The sequence below is a fragment of the Nyctibius grandis genome, chromosome 1, assembly GCF_013368605.1.
Source record: "Nyctibius grandis isolate bNycGra1 chromosome 1, bNycGra1.pri, whole genome shotgun sequence".
NCBI classification, from domain to species: domain Eukaryota; kingdom Metazoa; phylum Chordata; class Aves; order Nyctibiiformes; family Nyctibiidae; genus Nyctibius; species Nyctibius grandis.
In genome coordinates, this window is record NC_090658.1 from 49503634 (window position 1) to 49522864 (window position 19231).

Consider the following 19231-nt stretch of genomic DNA (forward strand, 5'->3'; position numbering starts at 1 on the left):
AAAAAAAACAGAACACCTTTACTGATGTAATTACACAATGGGAAAAAAATGTCCCCATAATTAGCTCTATGAGTAAAAACATCAAAAGATTCCTGAAAATAATCTTCTCCGTGCTCAAGTTTATTAATCTTTAAGATGGACATACATAGCCAATGCATGTGGGAAACTGAGGGAAACAATTAGGTTCAGTTCTCAGAATGAAGCTACACATTTGCATGAGATGCACTACCCGTAATGAAGGGGTTTTTTATCATCTTACACTTATCTTAAGAAGTAATAAGTTTTAAAACAGCAAAAGTTAAAAGATGTTAACATATTGCACTTGCAAGTTTGGCATGCACTTAAGTTTAGTCAGAGTATGAGAATAATTAATCCTAAATTGCTGTGACTTACAGGTTGCTGCAGGAATTCTATGACAATGGGGAACATTCTCTCGCATTTAGATGGAATTTTAATAGATCTTCTAATCCTACGTGGAAGGTAAAGGCAAACACAGGATACTTCTGCATACAGAAGCCTGGTTAGAATGGTAACTCAGGTCTTTATCCTAAATCTAAATGAAGAAAAGAATGTATGGGAAAATATTTAAGTGACCAGACTACCTTCTAAAAGGTAAATAAACAAGGAGTCCTCCTCCAAGCAGCACAGCAAGAATAAAAGGAGCTACAAGTCAAGAGGATAAGAAGACACTGAGGTATGAAAAACTATCAATAAATCCAGCAATTAAAACTCATCAGAAGTTCCATTTCTCTTAGATCTGGTTTTATTGCATCTGTGTGGCCCATATACACTGTATAACAATACTTAATGTGGGACAGAAGAAAGACAGGTAAGCTTTCAGAAAAGACGACTAGCTTTATTTTTGTCATAGTAGCCTAGTTTTAAATAGTTCTTATCTCAAAACAAAAACATGTTGTGAAAAATTTTACAAGATGGAGTCTAAAATTACAACCTGAGGATATAAATAAAAGCAAGGAAATAAAACAGAGAGGCTTGTTAAGCTTATTACACATTTGGAAGATGATTGTTGGCAGTTTCACACCAGTGAAACACCAGTTCATCAGTCATGGGTTACACAGCCCATGCAAATCTAACTCTTCTTTTGAAGTTAAATGAAAACTTCCAACTGTTGAAGTGGTACTCATTAGGCCCTAGTTTAGCCTAAGCGTTGTTCAACAATGTTCAGCTACATTCCAATCTGTAATAACAAGAGACACCTATTTTTCTGATGATTTGTAGTTGAATTGACAAGGGACCTGCTCCAATGCCTGGGCATACCCTGCATATGAATTGACACCGAATCTTCTGCATACAAAGTCTGCACATGAAATGAATATTGCAATTCAGCTCCCAAACACCATAAAATACATAAATATTGTAAATCAACCCCCAAACACTATACACTGATCAGGAAAAGGTGGATGCACCCACCAGCACCTAAAGATTGAATATTTTATAAAAAATCTGATGAAACTTCCTAAATCAACTCTTTTCAAAGCAAAAACCTCTGACCTGTTAGAAGAAGAAACTAAAATTGCAGACTATATTCCCAAACCACAAAATAACACATATAAATACTAAAATAGCAGAGGATTTCATGAACAAGATAGAAGTAGCTTATACGTGCAAGAGAGAAAAATTAGCAGTAGTTATTTGTTTTCAGAGGATGTTTTATCATTCCCCCATCACACAGAATCAAAAAAAACCAAAACCCCAACACATTTACAATATCAGCAGAACTTAAATCCCAAAATACAACCAAAGACTGAAGAGTAAAGCACAGTTAACCAGCTGGACCTTCAGCAAGAGCTTTCAGCTCTTTCCAAAAACTGTCTCTCTCTCAGATTAATGAATTCAGACAGACTGGAACCAACAAAGAAGGGTGAACATTAAAATCTCACCTGAGAGATAACAGCTTCTTAAATTTTTTTATTACAGGTATAATATAAATAATTGATATTATAGACATATATGGTTTTATAAATATACACTCCTTATTAATTCAGAAAAACTACTTAAGTACTTATATTTGGAAAATTAAGAAGTAACAAAACCTGTAAACTTTCATTTATAAATGTCTTCTAAATAACCAGTAGGACAACTAGAAAAACATAAGCTAGTATCCCAGACGCATCACCAGATATAAAGGAATTTAGTAAAGGATCTAGTGAATAAACGAACAAATTAATTGACTGAATGACTTTCCTGAAGGGCCTGAAAGATTAGAAAAGTTCTGAGAACTCGTGCAACTATGGCAGTCCTCAAAGTTAAAGGGCAATTTTAGCACCTCTGGTCAGTGTACAACATATTTAAGAGTTATGGCACTGACACTGGGCAGGAGGGGAAAAGAAAAAGGGGGGAAAAAAAAAAAAAAGAAAAGAGTCCAACACTAGAGTCCCTCATTAAAAGAGCACCTTGAAGGTGAAGAATGTAACAACCCCCCCAAATACTATGTTTATTTATGTGATTTCCATTCTTCAAGTCACACAAACCGCAACCTCAAAAAAAATCTGGAACTACAATGGGAACAGGAGGATGGAAGGAAAACAAAGCTGATACAACACAGCAAAGTCAATCACACATTTAATGTGTCGAAGAAAAAAATACAAAAACACGCTCAGCCAACTAAAATAGTATGCAAAGATTTCATACCCGTTGTCCAAGTGGGCATTTGCCCTTTTTAAGCTTGGTACGATTCTCTGCTTGACTACAAACATTCTGTCATGTTAAAGGAGCCAAAAGACCGAGTTGGATAGTGCAATCTAACCTCAGCTTTTGAGACAGCCTAACAAGAAAAAAGTCATTTTCCATCACATCTGCTTATCATCTGGGCCATCTATCAAGCAACACATCAGTTGCTTCATAGTAGTAGTCCATACTTGTTTTCAGAGTGTTATTTTGCAAGTCCCTCTTTGCTAACAGGGCTGCATCCAAAATACTGCATTTGCCTCAAAACTTACTACGAAAACTATAGAAACAGAAGAGGCAGCATTAAAAAAAATTACAGCCACTTCTACAGAGTAATCATACCAATAAGGAAAAGAAAAAGATAAACTACACTGATCTGAAAAAACAAACAATTAGCCCTACATCAGAAGAGTGTAAAATTGAGGATGTACAAGACTACTACAATAGTAATGAATTAGTAAAAATGACAGCATTAAAGACAATATTTAAGGAGAACCGATTTTATTGCTAGTATTGCTATGTCACAAGATGAGTTTTATAAGACTTCCTTGTCAGTAACACACAGGAAAATTTGGCTCACATACATGACATCATCCATAAAATCAGAGCACGCCATATAGCGCAACTGTATATAAAGTAGTGGCTTGAAGAACAGGAACATCAGATAGTGTCTTCCTAATGGCACCATCACAGCTAGCCCACAAGCTGGTGCTTCAGTCACCACAAAAGCATTAAAAGCAGGCAGAAGAGATCCCACCTGCTCCTTCTTCCCATTTGGTATTTGCCAGGACAAGCAGCCATAACTGCATGGTGGAAACAACAGGCAGCTCCTTCTAGTGAGCACCAACAGGCAGCTGGGTTCCCAGGCAAGCCACCCGTGCCATGCCACACCACGCACGAACCTGCCACCAGCAGCGTGATGGGCTGGAGGTGCTGAGACACCATGCAGACCCACCAGTTACCCCAGTGTAAAGGTATCAGAATGGGAATGAAGGTCCACGTGTTGATGAGGTGATAAGCCCTTAACAGTTAATCTACTCCCATCCTCAAACATTGTGCCCCACAACTAGCTTAGGTGGATCACAAACTAGCTATACTTGCTGTGAGGTTAGCAATATTCTTGCAGTTTGAGTAGATCTGTAGGATGACCTAGTTATTACAATACCTATCGTTAGAATTAGAGCTATGAAAACTATTACAAAAACACTTTTCCAGTTCTTAGGAATGACAGCAAAATTGTGGTATTAGGTAATTAAGGAAAAACTATGCATCTGCAAAACATGTCTGCAAGTACGGCACCTAACCAAACCGGTAATGCTCCAGACAATTAACAGTAAGGTCTTGTCATTACTTGTTCTAAACCATCATTTGCCTGTACCTGTTTAGCTTCACGTACTTTGTTTATCACTCCAATAAAACTGGAGCGATGAACAGCTTCCAATAAAGACTGGCAGAATCAGAATCACATTTGAGTAAAGAAAAAAAAAATACACTTCAATAAGTTTTTTTTAAAACACATGTATTAAAAACTACTTTTATTTACACAAAATGCAAGAAAGTCTTCCTAATGACCTTTCAATACTGATTTGAAGATTTCTGTCTTAAATACGTGAATATTTAAATGGTTTCAAGCTTCACATAAATAGTAATATGAAAAAGTAGTCCTTAAGTGAAGGTGTCCTTCACTCTCCAATTACAGTTTGACTGAAAAAAAGTGTCATACAGTTACCAACCTTTTCAAAGTAATTTACCAATTTAAGTGGCTTCAAATACCAAGACTACATGTCAAAACACTCCAATGGTTCACATAAGCCATTGGAGATTTTTTAAAAACAAATAATTATGCAAACATTTTAAAAGATTTCTTTTTAATAACATAGACATCACATATATGTGTATGTATATACATACACAAATATACCTTGCTTAAATATTATGACCTGATATCTCTCATAACATTTCAAGGATGACACTGTTTCCGCAACCCAGTCTTTTTTGTTAAGCTTCTGTTATATTTTGTAAAAACAGAACAGTTTAAAAACAGAATGAATCCCTGCAACTAAAATGTCTTTAAACAAAACAGGACAGAAATGTAGCTATCAAGCCTGATATCAGCCATCAGGCCATCTGCCTATGCCCAGAGTAGGTTTTACTGATTTTTATCAAGCCCAGTTCTCTGACTCCAGACTCTTAAATTTACACAGAAGATCTTTAAGTTTTTATAAACATCCTTAAAGCCAAGTTTATGCAACAAAACCAAGTCTCAGTCCGACCTCCCTGGCACGTAATGAGTCTAGAAGCATTTAAATAACCCAAGCTTGTAAGCATTTTAAGAAACACCAGTTTACTAAACTATGCAGCCAGTTTACAAATGTACTCTCTAGGAGGCAAAAGCAAAGGTTTCTGATCACCCAAACACTCACATTCCCTAAAGCTGCACGTTTTTTGTACATTGCATCTGGATAAGTACATATTTATCTACTTTACTTACGGAACATACTACATCTACAACTCATTGAACTACTTGCTGTCAAGCCCAGAGGAATGAGAAAGACCAACTTTGTAGCTACTGGTCCCGCCTCCAGCGAGGGAAAAATTCGCTGGACTTGAATATCAGAAAAAAAACACTTTGTCAGAGGAAGCAAAGGCCTCAGCTGCCTGAAGACCAATGTAGAGACTTTGGAAATCTGTCATCGTTAGACAAAATACTTCACAGCATGCCCTATATAATTTCCAAATATGAATGAGGTGAACCAGCCTACTGTATGTAAAACTGGTCTGTTAGTTGTGGCTACAGCTGCTGTGAGTCACATCATACCCTGACTTAAAATGAATCTTAAAACTGACCCATGCTCCACTTTTGTAAGCTTCTGCTCTCCCCTCCCAAATTCTCCTCTGTGGTGGGGGGAAAAAAACAAACATTTTTGGAGCTGGACAAACTACAGTCACAAGTGGGTAAAACATTTTCCAATTAAACAAAACAGGCAGTGGAGATTCAGACTTTGGTGACAACTAACACTATTCACAGCAAAGAAACATTAAGCATTTGACATCTATGAACAATTCCGTTGTAAGTTTAAGTTGCATTGGGTGGGAAAACAGATGAAAAATAAGTGCTGTACTAGTCAGATAAAAAAAAGCTAGATTGCAAGCAGTACAGTATCATGGGACTCGGAAGCATCCGACAACCTAAGAACTTTACATCCAGTGTATCCAGAAGCTCTATTTACAAATAGCCTCAAAAGGAGCAAAGAGAAAGGGCTGAAGAGTTTTGTTGTTCTCTTTAACAGAATAAGGGTTACCTGTTAGCTTTTTATAAAAGAATGTTTGCAATCAAAGCAAGGAAGTGAATATACTCTTTATCTTTCTAAAGCGTGTTTCCTCTAGGAGATAAAAGACCAAAGAACCCAGGATGTTCTGCAATGGACTTCCTGAAATGGCATTAATAAAATATGCAGTACTGTAGTCTTGGGTGTATGCAGTCTTTTTTTTAAAAAAAAAAACAAAACAACAAAAAACCAAACATATGGTATTCAGAAATCTTAATAAGGCAATTAGATAAACACGGAAAGCAGGCATACTGACACAAACAGCTGTAGTGTCTTCTGTGCTAGACAGAAGTATATCAATTTGTAACATGTGACTTCTCTCACACTCTGGAAACTAAGTGCTTCTAAAAAATATCTTCTTTGATGAAAACCAAAGCAACTCAACGAACTTGCTAAAGCAGTTGGCCTAAAGTCTTATTCTGAGACTGGAATCAAGTATGCAACAGTTCCTACCTAACTCTACTTTACTCTTGCTCTCATGAAATGGGAAGGAAAAGTAGTAAGTAAAGGGAAAATGCTTCATATACGACATTTGTAAAAGAGTAAGCAAGTTTTATTCATTAGGTTTTCTTAACCTTTCTGAAAAGGAAGCCTCTTTTATTATTATAAATGCTGCAACTTAAGATACATACGATATTCTACAAACCCATAAAACCACTTAACAAAAGAAATTTAATACACGAGCCTGTTTGATTCCATTTCTCTTTTGTTTCAAAGGAAAAATCTTTCACTGAGCTCAAGGAAAATATATTGCTTGAGCTCTATTTCCCCAAACAAGGGTTAACTTTTTAATGTATGTTTGCTATAAATACTCTGAGCAGTGACACACTAAGGGCTATTCAGAGTTATGTACCAATCTACAAGTCGTATTGCAGATTCTGTGACGCTCTTCCCTGTAAAGGCAACTCTGAACAAATGCCTCAGCTTAATTAGGTCTGTGGATAGGACTTCACAGGCAAGACATACCAGGCAATCTATTTTGGGAAAAATCCACCCTATATCTCTGCTCTTCTTCGAAGAAATGGCTCTTGGCTCTATTGCTAAGGACAAATTACAACCAAAAAAACCCTACAGCACAATCTTCCACGTAATGCTGCTCTGCAGTTTCAGATGGATACAACTTAATCCAGTATCAGTGTGTACACTCTCACATACTACTGAGCACCTAAATTTCTACTCCAATTGAAAGCATTATTCATTCAGGAAAAAGTCTACACAGAATTTGTTAACTTCTGAAAGTCTTTTTCATTAACAGGAGTAAAAAATTAAAAATTAAAATGCTGTATTAACATGTATCTAAACAGACTTTTGGAAGTTATCCGAATGCCAGAATTGAATGAAGTCTGGTAGAGGAATTCTAGCTGAAGCATATGTGCACTGTAACTTTTGCGGGCTTGCTAGCAAGTGCCTGCATACACAAGGTATTCGTGCAAGGAGGAACTGGCACATGAATTTTAAAACCCTCTTTGTTACAGAAGGCATTAAATACAAATGTCTGGGTGACCCATCTGCAGCATCAATCTAAACACAAGTGAATAAAAAAGACAAAAACACTCTACTTGAGCAGAACTGCAGTCTCACGGCTAGTGAGAAGAAAAATCATGCTGTGCTGGCATAAGCTTTAGTTTTTACACAGTACATGAAAGCATTAGCAAAATTTTATAGTGCATCTACAACGTATCAAAATTTAACCAAAAACCCTGCTGGAAGTTATGAATCAACAAGAAACAGCCGAATTGCTAACACATAGCTACTTATTGGTTCATGATGAAGACTCAACTGGCAACTTATACAGTATCTTACTCCTGCGAGACTGAAACATCTGCGCTGGAAATGACAATTAAATACTACACTTTTACTTTATGTTCCTCCGAAGCAGCCTGTTAAAACAACATCAGTAGTTCAGACCACTGATGTGAATTAGTATCGAACATTAAAAAAACAAAACAAAACAAAACAACTACTAAATCTTCTTACTCAAACATTTCAATTAATTCATGATGGGAGTAAAGGGCAAAGATTTTCCTTTAATACTTAGAAAGCACAGACAAGAAGACTTCAGAACCTGGAACACAAGTAAAGAGCTAACAAACAGTTAAAAAATAATCCCATCTGTCTACATTTGCAAACACGGAGTAGAGAGAAACAAATTTGTATATTATGTTGTGAGTATTATTAACTATAAACCTAATTTTCAATTTGGGGAAAAAATTATGATTTTTAAATGAATGTTTAAGACTGCTCCTTCTACATAGATCACCTACAAGATATTTGTAGAACAAACTTTCAGAAAAATTTCACATAGAAATTGATATTCCTGGTAGTGTCAAACTCTCCTTAAATTTAACACCTTAAATTGACTGTTAAATATAAAATGACAACCAATGGATAGAAAATAAAGCAACTTAGAATGATTTAATTAAACCTTAAGAACAAACATGGTTGCCAAATAATACAAATTATTTATGGTTAAGATGCCACACCACACTTGGTTTTAGAAAAGTAAGCCCCGTCCCCAGAATATTTATTGATGAACTGTCACACTCAGAGTTTGATATGCTTCTATTAAAAAAGAAACACCTTATCACCATCTCATCCTATTTTAGCAAGTGCTATGAAGGTATTTAATCTGACCATCTGTTAAAAAAACCCTAGAAAATGCACTCTGATTTATATGCCAGTAGGGGCATATACATATGTATTTTAAGGTGCTTGTACATATTTTAAGATAACTTCTTCTGTATACTAATAAAAGATGACTGAGCAAGAAGTAGAAGTGTGCCATACCTTAAAGAACTAAATCGTAGCACACTAATGAATATAACCAGTATGAGAAGATTAATCAGCAAAACCTGCTCTATCGTTCCTGAAAAACATGAGAATCCTCTCTTTCGTGCAGTAGCAATCTAAGCAGAATTTAAATACTCTGTGAATGTGTTGAACATAAGATATCCTAACTGCAACATATTTGCGTGTTCTGGTCTTTTCAGAAGGGTCTACAGAGTATTAAAAAATCTTATATATACTGTTTGGGATGTCAATTTTAATTATTCTACTAAGACTTTATAAGGGGAAGACAGACTTTCAGAGGAACCTGGATTAAAGCCAAGTAATATGACAAGTAAACAGATCACAGGTCATGCTATTCATGCTCTCCCACAGTAAAACAGTAGTTATCACACCTGAAACTTTAAATATTAATAGTCACTTCCACAAATTTGAGAAGTGCATATAAAGAACAAGGTAAAAAATTAGTTTTTTCTTTCTAGATTTTAGAAAGTTAGCTACTAACATCTGACTATATTTAACTGCATGCTGTATTACATTGTTGCTACACGAACAAATAACTACTGGCAGGTTTAAACAAGCAAGAGAGCAGGAAAAAGTACAGGGATAGTATTTAAAACTTCAGAGAAAAACAGTCCCAACAGAAACCTGAACAGACTTACCACGGATTCTGTTCTTCCAACAACAGAAAACCACATTTTGATCTCCGGGACTACAGATCCTTGAAAGAAAAAAAATAATTCTCCACTTCTCTTTCAGCCCTCAACAGCAACTACCGCTCTAGTCTGCTGGATTTTCCGAGATACCCATCAAGATAACTCGGAGCTGGATGCTATGACACAGTGTAGCGTTTATCAACACCAGCTATAACCAATACAATATTCAGACTCTTACGTAATCAGTTATGCTGTTCCGACTTCCATTTACTTTAGAGGCTTTATTAAACTTTGAAAACTGCTAGAGAAAACAAAAAGGGAGCCCTTTTGTACAAAAGACAAAAAACCTCCAAATTAAACAGGAAGCAATGTGCTGGCCCACAGATGGCTAAGAAGTCACATGCGAAAGCCCCCAAAAAGCAATATATTTTTAAAGTAAACTGCATGCACACGCTGCTTCCAAATCATCTGGATTTCATAAAAACTTAACCGCAATGTGGTTGGGAGTCAGGCAGCTTTTAACATCAAAACATCTTTCAGGGTTAGAGCAACCAAATTCTGCACACAACCTCAAAAAGCAATGCTGTTCCCGATGCCCGACCACTCCTACCAACTATATTTCCATATACCTATTACAAAAGCTACTGCTAATAAAGCTACAGGAGTATCACTGTAAGAAAACATGCAGCACCTACGAAAGGGTAGCACAACAAGTTACCTTTTTGTATCACATCGAAGCTACACACTTTAAATAAAAATTAAAATCTGTGTAAAGTATTCAGTTTAAGAAATGCTGTTGGGTATCTTCCCAATTTAAAAAAACGAAACAAGACCCAAACAAACACAACACTGTTTACAGTGCTCTGGCAGCTAACAGTTGTTTCATAACTAAACTTGTTTTCTCTGTTATGTATGCAGATAGTGTACACGCTTACTACATGGTTGCTCAACGGGGCTGTTTCGCCTCAGAAAACACCCTTACAGCAAAGTGAGGTGCACCAGGTGATGTTCAGCATTTCTGCTCTTTCTGGCTCTCCTAGCAGGCCTGTAAAACTTCTATTTCACAGCTACTCATATTTTATTTAATTAGAAGGAATGCACTTAAACATTTTACCTGTCATTAGGTGGAAAGAGGATCAAATACAGGCTTCCCCATGGACCCAACACTTTCATATACTCCTTGACTCACCTCCTTTGGTTTTGTTTTACGTTGATGTCAATGTGTTTGCAATCACCTAGTATCACAAACTGAAACCATCTATCATAAGAATAAGCAGGTGCACAGCATTTCAATGCAAGTTGCATCACTTCTCTGCTTGTATAACCTTAGCTTCAACTCCAAACATCTCTTTCGATTGCAGCCGAGAAGGCATGACAATCACTTGGTAATTAAGAACATTTGGTGCGGAAGGGGTATGTAAGGTATGGTATCTAATTTCCCCACTAAAAACTCTTAATTAGCACAGACTTTATTTATCTACAAAACCCTGCAAACTAATAAAAAATGACAGAAATATCTAACAAATTTATCATTTGATGTCTCCTCAGAGATGAGCGCAGATTACTAGGAAAGTGTAGACTTCTTGCAATGGGGAGAAGGAAGAAAAGCAGTCAGTAGGAATTATTTTTCTTTATGATCTTTGAGAAACTGCCCATTTCATCTGTCTCTAGAATACCACCAACCTACAGTTTAACCAACTTCATCCAAAGCCAGTGACAAGTAAGAGGAGCCCATTAAGACTTCACAAGAAAGGCAGTCAGCACTGACATGCAAAGGCATTCTCACAGCATGTTACTGAGAGCAACTATTTTGTCACATCACAGGAAAAAAACAAATGCTTTCCTAACCAAAGCTAAAAGGTTTCAGGGTTGTCTTTCACTGGTTTGAGCAGGGCCACCTATTAATACACTGCTGCATTTTCTTTTATTACAGCACTTTTGAAGCGCTCTAGAAACCAATAGTTCAATAAATGTAATTGGGTCAGCAATCAAACTGGGGTCCTGTGCATGGCCGTAGCAGCTGTATTTCTGAAACTGAATATGAGCTTTCATTTCTTCAACTATAAGGTACTTCCATATGAGCATTTGATAGCCAACCTTCTACCATGAAAAAAGTTAGAAAAGCTTAAATCTGTTCTCACACTTGCCTCTTCCTGTCATTTCAGGCATTCTATCCAGTTAATGTTTAAAAAAATTTAACGGTCTACTCGACTTCTTCCTCCATTTTCCTCAGCCAAAGGAAAAAGAATGAGAATTTTAATTTTATGTTGGTTAAAGATACACGACTTGAAACATGTCGGAAAAATTATTAGTAAAACTCAACAATATAGGAATAGAAAGAAAAAATCTACCCACTATTGCCAGCTTCTCAGTCACACTCACTCAATTATCTAATCTGTTCTGCTCTGGCCAGACTGAGAAAATTGATGCCTGTGTGTTCTTCCTCTGCTGTTTTTATGGGAAAAACATACTATCAATTACTTACAATAAGCAACTCCGAACCCCTTGAAGTAACCCCTTGGAAATAATCCTATTGAACTACTACAGCAACTTGTTTCAACACTTAATGCAAGACAATTATTTCTATCCAATGAACATTCTGCTGACTTCAAATTAAGCAGAAGTTTCTATTCTACATACACTGAAACTAAAATAAAAACCTGTCTCTTGCTTATTTCAGATTAAGATTTAGGATATAACCTTTTAAAAATCAGAATTCCAATACTGCAGCAGGCACACAGCGGCAAAATGAAATGCAATCACTGCCTGAAAAAAGTGAGCGTTTCTGCAACTGTGCTGACATGAAGATTGCTGCTTCCACCACTGATCATGTTAAAGAAATCATTAATTTGGTTAAATAACTTGTAAAAAAACTTTCAAATCAAGCTTACACACTGATCAGTAGCACTGTTACATACTGCTAATGGTAGTTAAGTGTCAGTTAAAACAACGTATAGAAGTCAGCCAACTCCAGTGAAAACAGAAACTTTTTCCTGTTACATCCTGCTTCTCTCTACATAAGAAATCAGATTTCACAGTTTAAAGTAAAAAAAAAACCAACAATTTCCACTGCACATTTTGAAATATTCAACAGAAATGCAGATGGCAGTCAGAAGTCTGATATATATTTAATCTGGCATATCTCAAAATCTAGTATTTGCTTCTCAAATTATTAACCCACTCCACCAGAATAAGAGCAGAATATTGAGTAACATTTTTCAGATCCTGAATAGTTTCCTCAATAACTGCTGATTGTTAGCAACATACACCTGACACCTGGTATTCCTTTACAGATGTCAGAAATAAACCTTAAAAGCTGATACCATGCAAGATTACCATTTCACGAACAGACTATGAATGAGCAAGGTTGTAGGAAAAAAAAAAGTGCTGTTTAGAAGCAATTAACTATGTGAGATAACTTAAAAGCAGTTAAAACAATCATGTTTTCAGCCCATGCACTAAGTGCCAAGGAGGACTACAGCATTCTGAAGTTTCATGTACTACACAGTGAAGAGACATTAGGAAAGACTTGTTCTATTTGTTGTACACTACATAATTACAACGAGGACTTCTGGATATCACCATTGCATAATTTATAACAAGCTTAAAACTCAAAGATTATGTCTGCTATGTGACCCAGTTAATAAAGCAAAACCAACCAACTAGTGGAGTCCTCCATCTGGTGGCTGGAGTTGTATGTGCATTCTATACATTACTATCTAGTGCTACTAAGAGTAGCATACACCCACAATTTTGGCAAGTCAGGGCAAGAGATATACCCTCCTTCACCAAGCTATTTAATATGCTGTAGCTCTCTACTATAAAAAAGCAAAACTTAAGCCATACATGCATCTGTACATTGCACAAAAGATGTCTTCATAGCAAAAAGTATACAAACTTTAATGTATATATTTGAATTATTTTATTTATTCATCAAATTAAAAAAAAACCACATATTTTATTCTTTGCATTTACTGCTTTTCTTTCCTAGATACTTCTGCTACTTTTCAGCAAAAGTGCAAAATAAGCCTGTTTATTAATTCCATTTAATAACACTGCCAATCTTGGAGTCTGAAAAATGAATAACCCTGTAGCAGAGGTTTAAACTTAAATGTCATAATAACTACATTCATATTATGTTTCCTCTTGCATTGTTCACATCTGTGTATTTTACACAAACACTTCCCAGTCAGAATAAAAGTATGATCAACACAATGTGCACAACAAATAGATTTTTCCATTAACATTTTCCACAGTAGGCTAAAAAAAAAAAAATAAAGCTTTTTTCAATAACACTTAAACAAACTGACTTCCATACCTTGGCAGCAACAATGCTCAGGCCCATTCCATTTTGTTTTTTTAGTGTTACAGTGATAATTTCAGGTTCTTTCCGCAAAGGCTGAGCCTATAAAACAGGGAAGGAGAAACAAGAAAAAAGACAAGAGTTCATATTCACTGCCAGGCCAGGAAAATTACTGCGCAAAATAGTTCATCCACAGTCAAAACTACGTTGTTAATGCAGCAGAAGACCTCGCACACTAAATAGTATGTCCGGTACTCCATTTTTAAAGGTAGAATCTCTAACATCTGATTAATATGGATTCACATTATCAAGTATTACACCTGTGTCATGAACACTGCTGAAGGTCTGAAGTCTACTCATTGTTTCTCCTTCTCTAGTTCAGTAAAGAGATTATCCATGATTCACCATTTGAAATGTAACAGGTCTATAAAACTGTAGTAACTTTTTATGAAAACTGAAGTTCAGACTCAGTAGGCCCCTATTAGAAAGGTGAGGGTAATCTACACAGAGCTCAGTTTTTAGGGCTGCATCTAGAAGATAATAATTCTGCAGAGATATTAAGAGGCCAGTTCATTTCAAAGGCAGAGTTAAAACCTTGAAAGAAAGTTCCAAAAATGTTCACTTCTGAAAACTCTAACTCAAATACAGCCCAAGCCCCTAAACATGTTCAGTAATTTTTTAATATCTTTGCAACATTGCCAGTTCCCTCTACTCAAAAGTTGCCATCACAGCCTTAATTAGCTGTAGCATGTAAATTAAAGCACCCTCGCTTGTATTCATATTAAAACCTGCTAACTGCAAGTTTCACAAGACCCATGACAAAGTAAAAATACAAGCAAAGGAAACTAATTCAAAAAATACTCATACTTTTTGATTAAGTTCAAGTATTAGAGAAGTATTTTTTAAGCTAGGAGTATTTTAGCACTCTTGTGCCAAGGATGGCAGAAGAACAGAATCTGTTCCTACTTTATTTAGGGTTTTTTCCATTAATTTAAATAGAAACATTATTAAAGTAATTCAACAAAAAACATACACACTGGAAAAGGTAAGCCACTGGGAACAGAACTTTGCCATTAGTCTATACTGAATTTCTGTCTTGGTCTAAGAATAAAAGAAATTCTTCAGTGAAAATCTGAGGAGGACTGAGGACTGCCTAGGGCTGGGCAATTCCCCAGACTACCAACAGAAGCAGAATTGTGAGAATAGTTTTGGCTTGGGGGGGCTGGGAAGACCTCACAGCTATAAAAATGGAACATATACGTAGTATTTGGGTTATGTAGACATGTTGCACCAAGAGGTGATTCGTGAACTGGCATGTAGAGCACTGCTCAGACACCAAGACTAAAGACTTTTAGCACTCTCAAGCTTAGCACATTCAATTAGCATACAGGCACCAGAGAGAAGAATGATTAGATCAGGTTATTTGAACAGTCTTACATGGTATTCATTTCCATGAATTAATAAATAGCAGCATCCACTCATCCTGCATTTCTTTATCAAGCCTTTTTGAGGAAGACTGGCCAGAAGTCTACTTTAGCTTTTTCTTAGTGTGAGGAACAGCAAGTACCTAATATAACTTCAGATGATTGTTGGTTCCACTAGCTCTAAAAAATGCATTTCTTTAAAGCAACAAAGGGAGGAGGAATAGCATGATCTCTCAAGGGTGCCTCTGCCATATTTTCCTCAATCAAATGCCTGTTTACCAAGATACCAAGCCTGCAGAGCCTGGCTTATCAGTTCAAGACTGGGCTCTCCCGTATCAGTCATATAGATTTAGGAGATGCTCTCTTCTGTAAAGTAAACTCGTTCTTTAGGCCACTGCAGCAAGACTGCACAATTTCATCTAACAGATGTCGGGTTCTGAACAGAGTAAATGAAACTTTCAAGCTCCTCTGAATAGTGAGGAGCAAGTATTTTTCACAGAAGGCCTTAGGAACATAGGTAAATCCTAGTTTCATGCTGGCCTTCCTGATTTCACTGAAATACTAATTATAAATATGAAGCTATTTCTGTTTAGATGCTCTAAAAATCATTTCACATCCACCATCTTTCCAAAACCAAGTTGTTCTGTAACTTTGATATTCTTGGTTATCACATATTAAAAAAACCAACCAAACAAACAAAAAAAACAAACAAACACCCCAAAAAAACACCAAAAAACACCAAAAAACCCCCAAAAAACCCCTGAAAAAAAACCCCAAAACCCCCCCCAAAAACCCCCCCAAAAACCCCCCCAAAAAACCCCCCCAAAAACCCCCCCAAAAACCCCCAAAAAACCCCCAAAAAACCCCCAAAAAACCCCCAAAAAACCCCCAAAACCCCCCAAAAAAAACAAAAAAAAACCCCAAAAAAACCCCCAAAAAACCCCCCCAAAAAACCAAAAAAACCCCAAAAAAACCCCCCCAAAAAAAACCCCCAAAAAACCCCCCCAAAAAAACCCCCCCAAAAAACCCCCCCAAAAAACCCCCCCAAAAAAACCCCCCCAAAAAAACCCCCCCAAAAAACCCCCCCAAAAAACCCCCCCAAAAAAACCCCCCAAAAAAACCCCCCAAAAAAAACCCCCAAAAAAAACCCCCAAAAAAACCCCCCAAAAAACCCCCAAAAAAACCCCCAAAAAAACCCCCAAAAAACCCCCCAAAAAAACCCCCCAAAAAACCCAAAAAACCCCCCAAAAAAACCCAAAAAACCCCCCAAAAAACCCAAAAAACCCCCCAAAAAAAACAAAAAAAAAACCCCAAACCCCAAAAAAACCCCAAACAAACACCAAAAAAACCAACACAAAACTAAACAACCCTATAACAGAAAAAAAGCCACTTCACACTGAAGTTTCTTTAAAAAGCATAATGAAAAGGAAAAATAATTTTTTTTTTTCCTGAAAACCTAGCAGAAAAAACAGTACCAGATTACAACTTAATACTAAACGTTTTGTTGGTAATTGCCAGTTTATGATAAAAGCAGCCTGCAGCTCCATTCACATTACAAGTTATTTACAGATGCCTGTCCATATATATTTTTGCCTGTCTTTAAAAGGAACTTCTTCACTGTTTACACTCAGGGTGGGGGAACATGACAGACAAAGTTCGCTTACATGAGAATTATATCAGGCCACAGCCCAGAAAAACACTGACTTACAAAAATCTGCAAATATTTCCTTAAATTCACCAAATCACTGATGAACTACATGTTTAATGATGAAGCCTGTTCTTCCCAACAAGGGTTACTCATCACAGAAAACACAATGGTTTGCCAAGAACTCACTGTTCAGTTTGGACAATTATTCACTAAATCAATACTTACTAGCTCAGCATTCTCATGTGACAGGTGACTTTCATAGTCTGCACCTTCAAAGTATATTGTCCATGTGCCTGGTGACCGTGAATGAGGTATTAGTCTACAAAAACCTAAAAGAGAAAGTAACATCAACATAGTTATTTTCTCAACAGATTAATCAAAATCAAACAGCCTGCCACAAGGAAACACAAAATAGCAGTATTTATCTTTTTATACTCATTAGTATACTGAATCTTGCACCTTAGATGCCATTATGCGCTTCACTGAAATTTTATAGTATCTACAAAATCCTACACTTCTATAGATGCTGCTTCTGAGAAACATATATATTTAAAAACATTACAAGCTCATAGAAAACTCTTGGGCTGCAAAATATTGCCTTTACCAACCAGACTCAAGAGACATGAAACACCAAGTCATCTGTTAGAAGACAAACTACCAGAACTCTGAATAAGACACCACCACAGAAACCTTCTGCTTTGCAGAGAGTCTAGCTAACTAGTCTCAGCACAGATTTGGCAGAAGTGAAGATTCACCTGGACTCATTACTTTTTTTAATGCAACTATGCAATTAAAAGTAGGGTTTTGTTTGATTTGTTTTTTTGTTAATTGAGCAATTCCTATAATTTAAAAAAAAAAAAAAGAGCCACGGCAGCTGAGAGGTAACGAACATTGTCTCCTAAATCAGGGACAGTGAGAATCCACATCACAGTCAAATTACAAATCACTCCATCCAAACATGAGATTCTCCTCCTCACAAAGACCATCTTTCAGCAATTCAGTTTACACTGATTTACTGCAAACCAATCCCTCAACATAATTTAAGGGATACCTAAAAAGTAAAGTTTTGAATGTATGCATTAAAAATGCCTTACTTGCAATAACCATACAGACATTTATATGGCAAATGAATTATACTTAATAACTAAAGAATTTATTCTACTAGTCATCTTTAGTCTCAAGACTACATCCTCTGTAACTCACTGTACATTCAAAACAGTCAGTTTCCTTCTATTTTTCTTTTAAATGCAAGAACACAGCTTTTCTATAAACTAAGTTGGAATCAACAATTGCAAAACTTCACTGTAGGACAGAGTAAGTCCGCCTTGTTGATAGCCTCCTTTGTTGTCCTACCTACCCTGATATTCCTGAGGAAATTTTTAAACAATCGCTTTTTAAGCAGAAAATTATTAAGAAATTATGTAACAAAAAAGCTTCTAATAAAATTGAGTAGCACAAGATAAGGATCATAACTCGTTCATTAACCTGCTTTACTTTCTCAAGTTTAGGTCACTTTCACCTAACCACAAGAGCTCTCTACGCGTCACCTGAAATTTTGTTGGACTACAAATGCCCAAACCATACGTTCTGACTCTGATGAACATTAAAAAAACTATTTTAAGCTCATAGCTTTTTAGTGTTATACGGAAGCAGCTGATGAGTAAAAAAAAGTGACTTAACTATTTAATTCACATTACTTTTAAAAGTTGACTGTGATATTGTTGAAGCATTACAAAATTTACATTTATGTAAATTTTTGCTGCTCTAGCACCAAAATCCAAAAAACCTCTGGAGCAAAGGCAAAATAAAGTTTCAGCAGGCACTAGTAACTCAGCGCTGCTTATTTAGAACCTTGAAAGTGAATGAAAGGGACAGAAAAAAAGTGTAAAGATTAAAAATTCCCGCATACTTTTTATGGGTTGCAAAAGTAAACACTTAAAGAACACAGTATAAAAAGACTGAAACATACATAAAGAAAAAGAAAGTGGTTTACATTTAACTAAAATATATTTTGCATTCTGTGTTCACTACACCAAGAAGATCATTGTAAAACAACAGAAGAACTAACCTCTCTGACAGAGCGGATCTAAAAATTCTTGTAAACCACTTGGAACATTTCTCACAACATCGCAGGAATAGCCATCTTCTGGTAAAAGAAAAGGCAGCTGTAAGTCAGGATCCTCTTCCAGTTGGACTTCTCGGCCATCACTGCGAGCAAGTTCATCAGCCGTGTTTTCTGCAACAGTTACTACATTCTCTATCAATTCCTGGACAGAAGGCAGAAAGATATTGTTACTATAAAGTGCTAATTTTCATTAAGGAAAAAAACCTAACATTAAAAAAATACTAAGACTGCAAGAAAAAGGAATTTGGAAAATAAATTATCAGGTTGTGCT

At 36.2% G+C, this 19231-nt stretch overlaps 1 protein-coding gene across 14 annotated transcripts in view; it reads right to left on the reverse strand.

The window, feature by feature from the left end:
* AFDN (afadin, adherens junction formation factor) overlaps window positions 1–19231 on the reverse strand; it is a 130824-nt gene that overhangs the window by 29641 nt on the left and 81952 nt on the right. For all 14 annotated transcript variants that reach the window (XM_068398043.1, XM_068398054.1, XM_068398033.1 and 11 more), the window contains 3 exons: window positions 18904–19102; window positions 17061–17164; window positions 13779–13865 (listed from right to left, as the gene is read on the reverse strand). In XM_068398043.1, the coding sequence (XP_068254144.1) occupies window positions 13779–13865; window positions 17061–17164; window positions 18904–19102 (390 nt within the window). The remainder of the gene's footprint in view (window positions 1–13778; window positions 13866–17060; window positions 17165–18903; window positions 19103–19231) is intronic.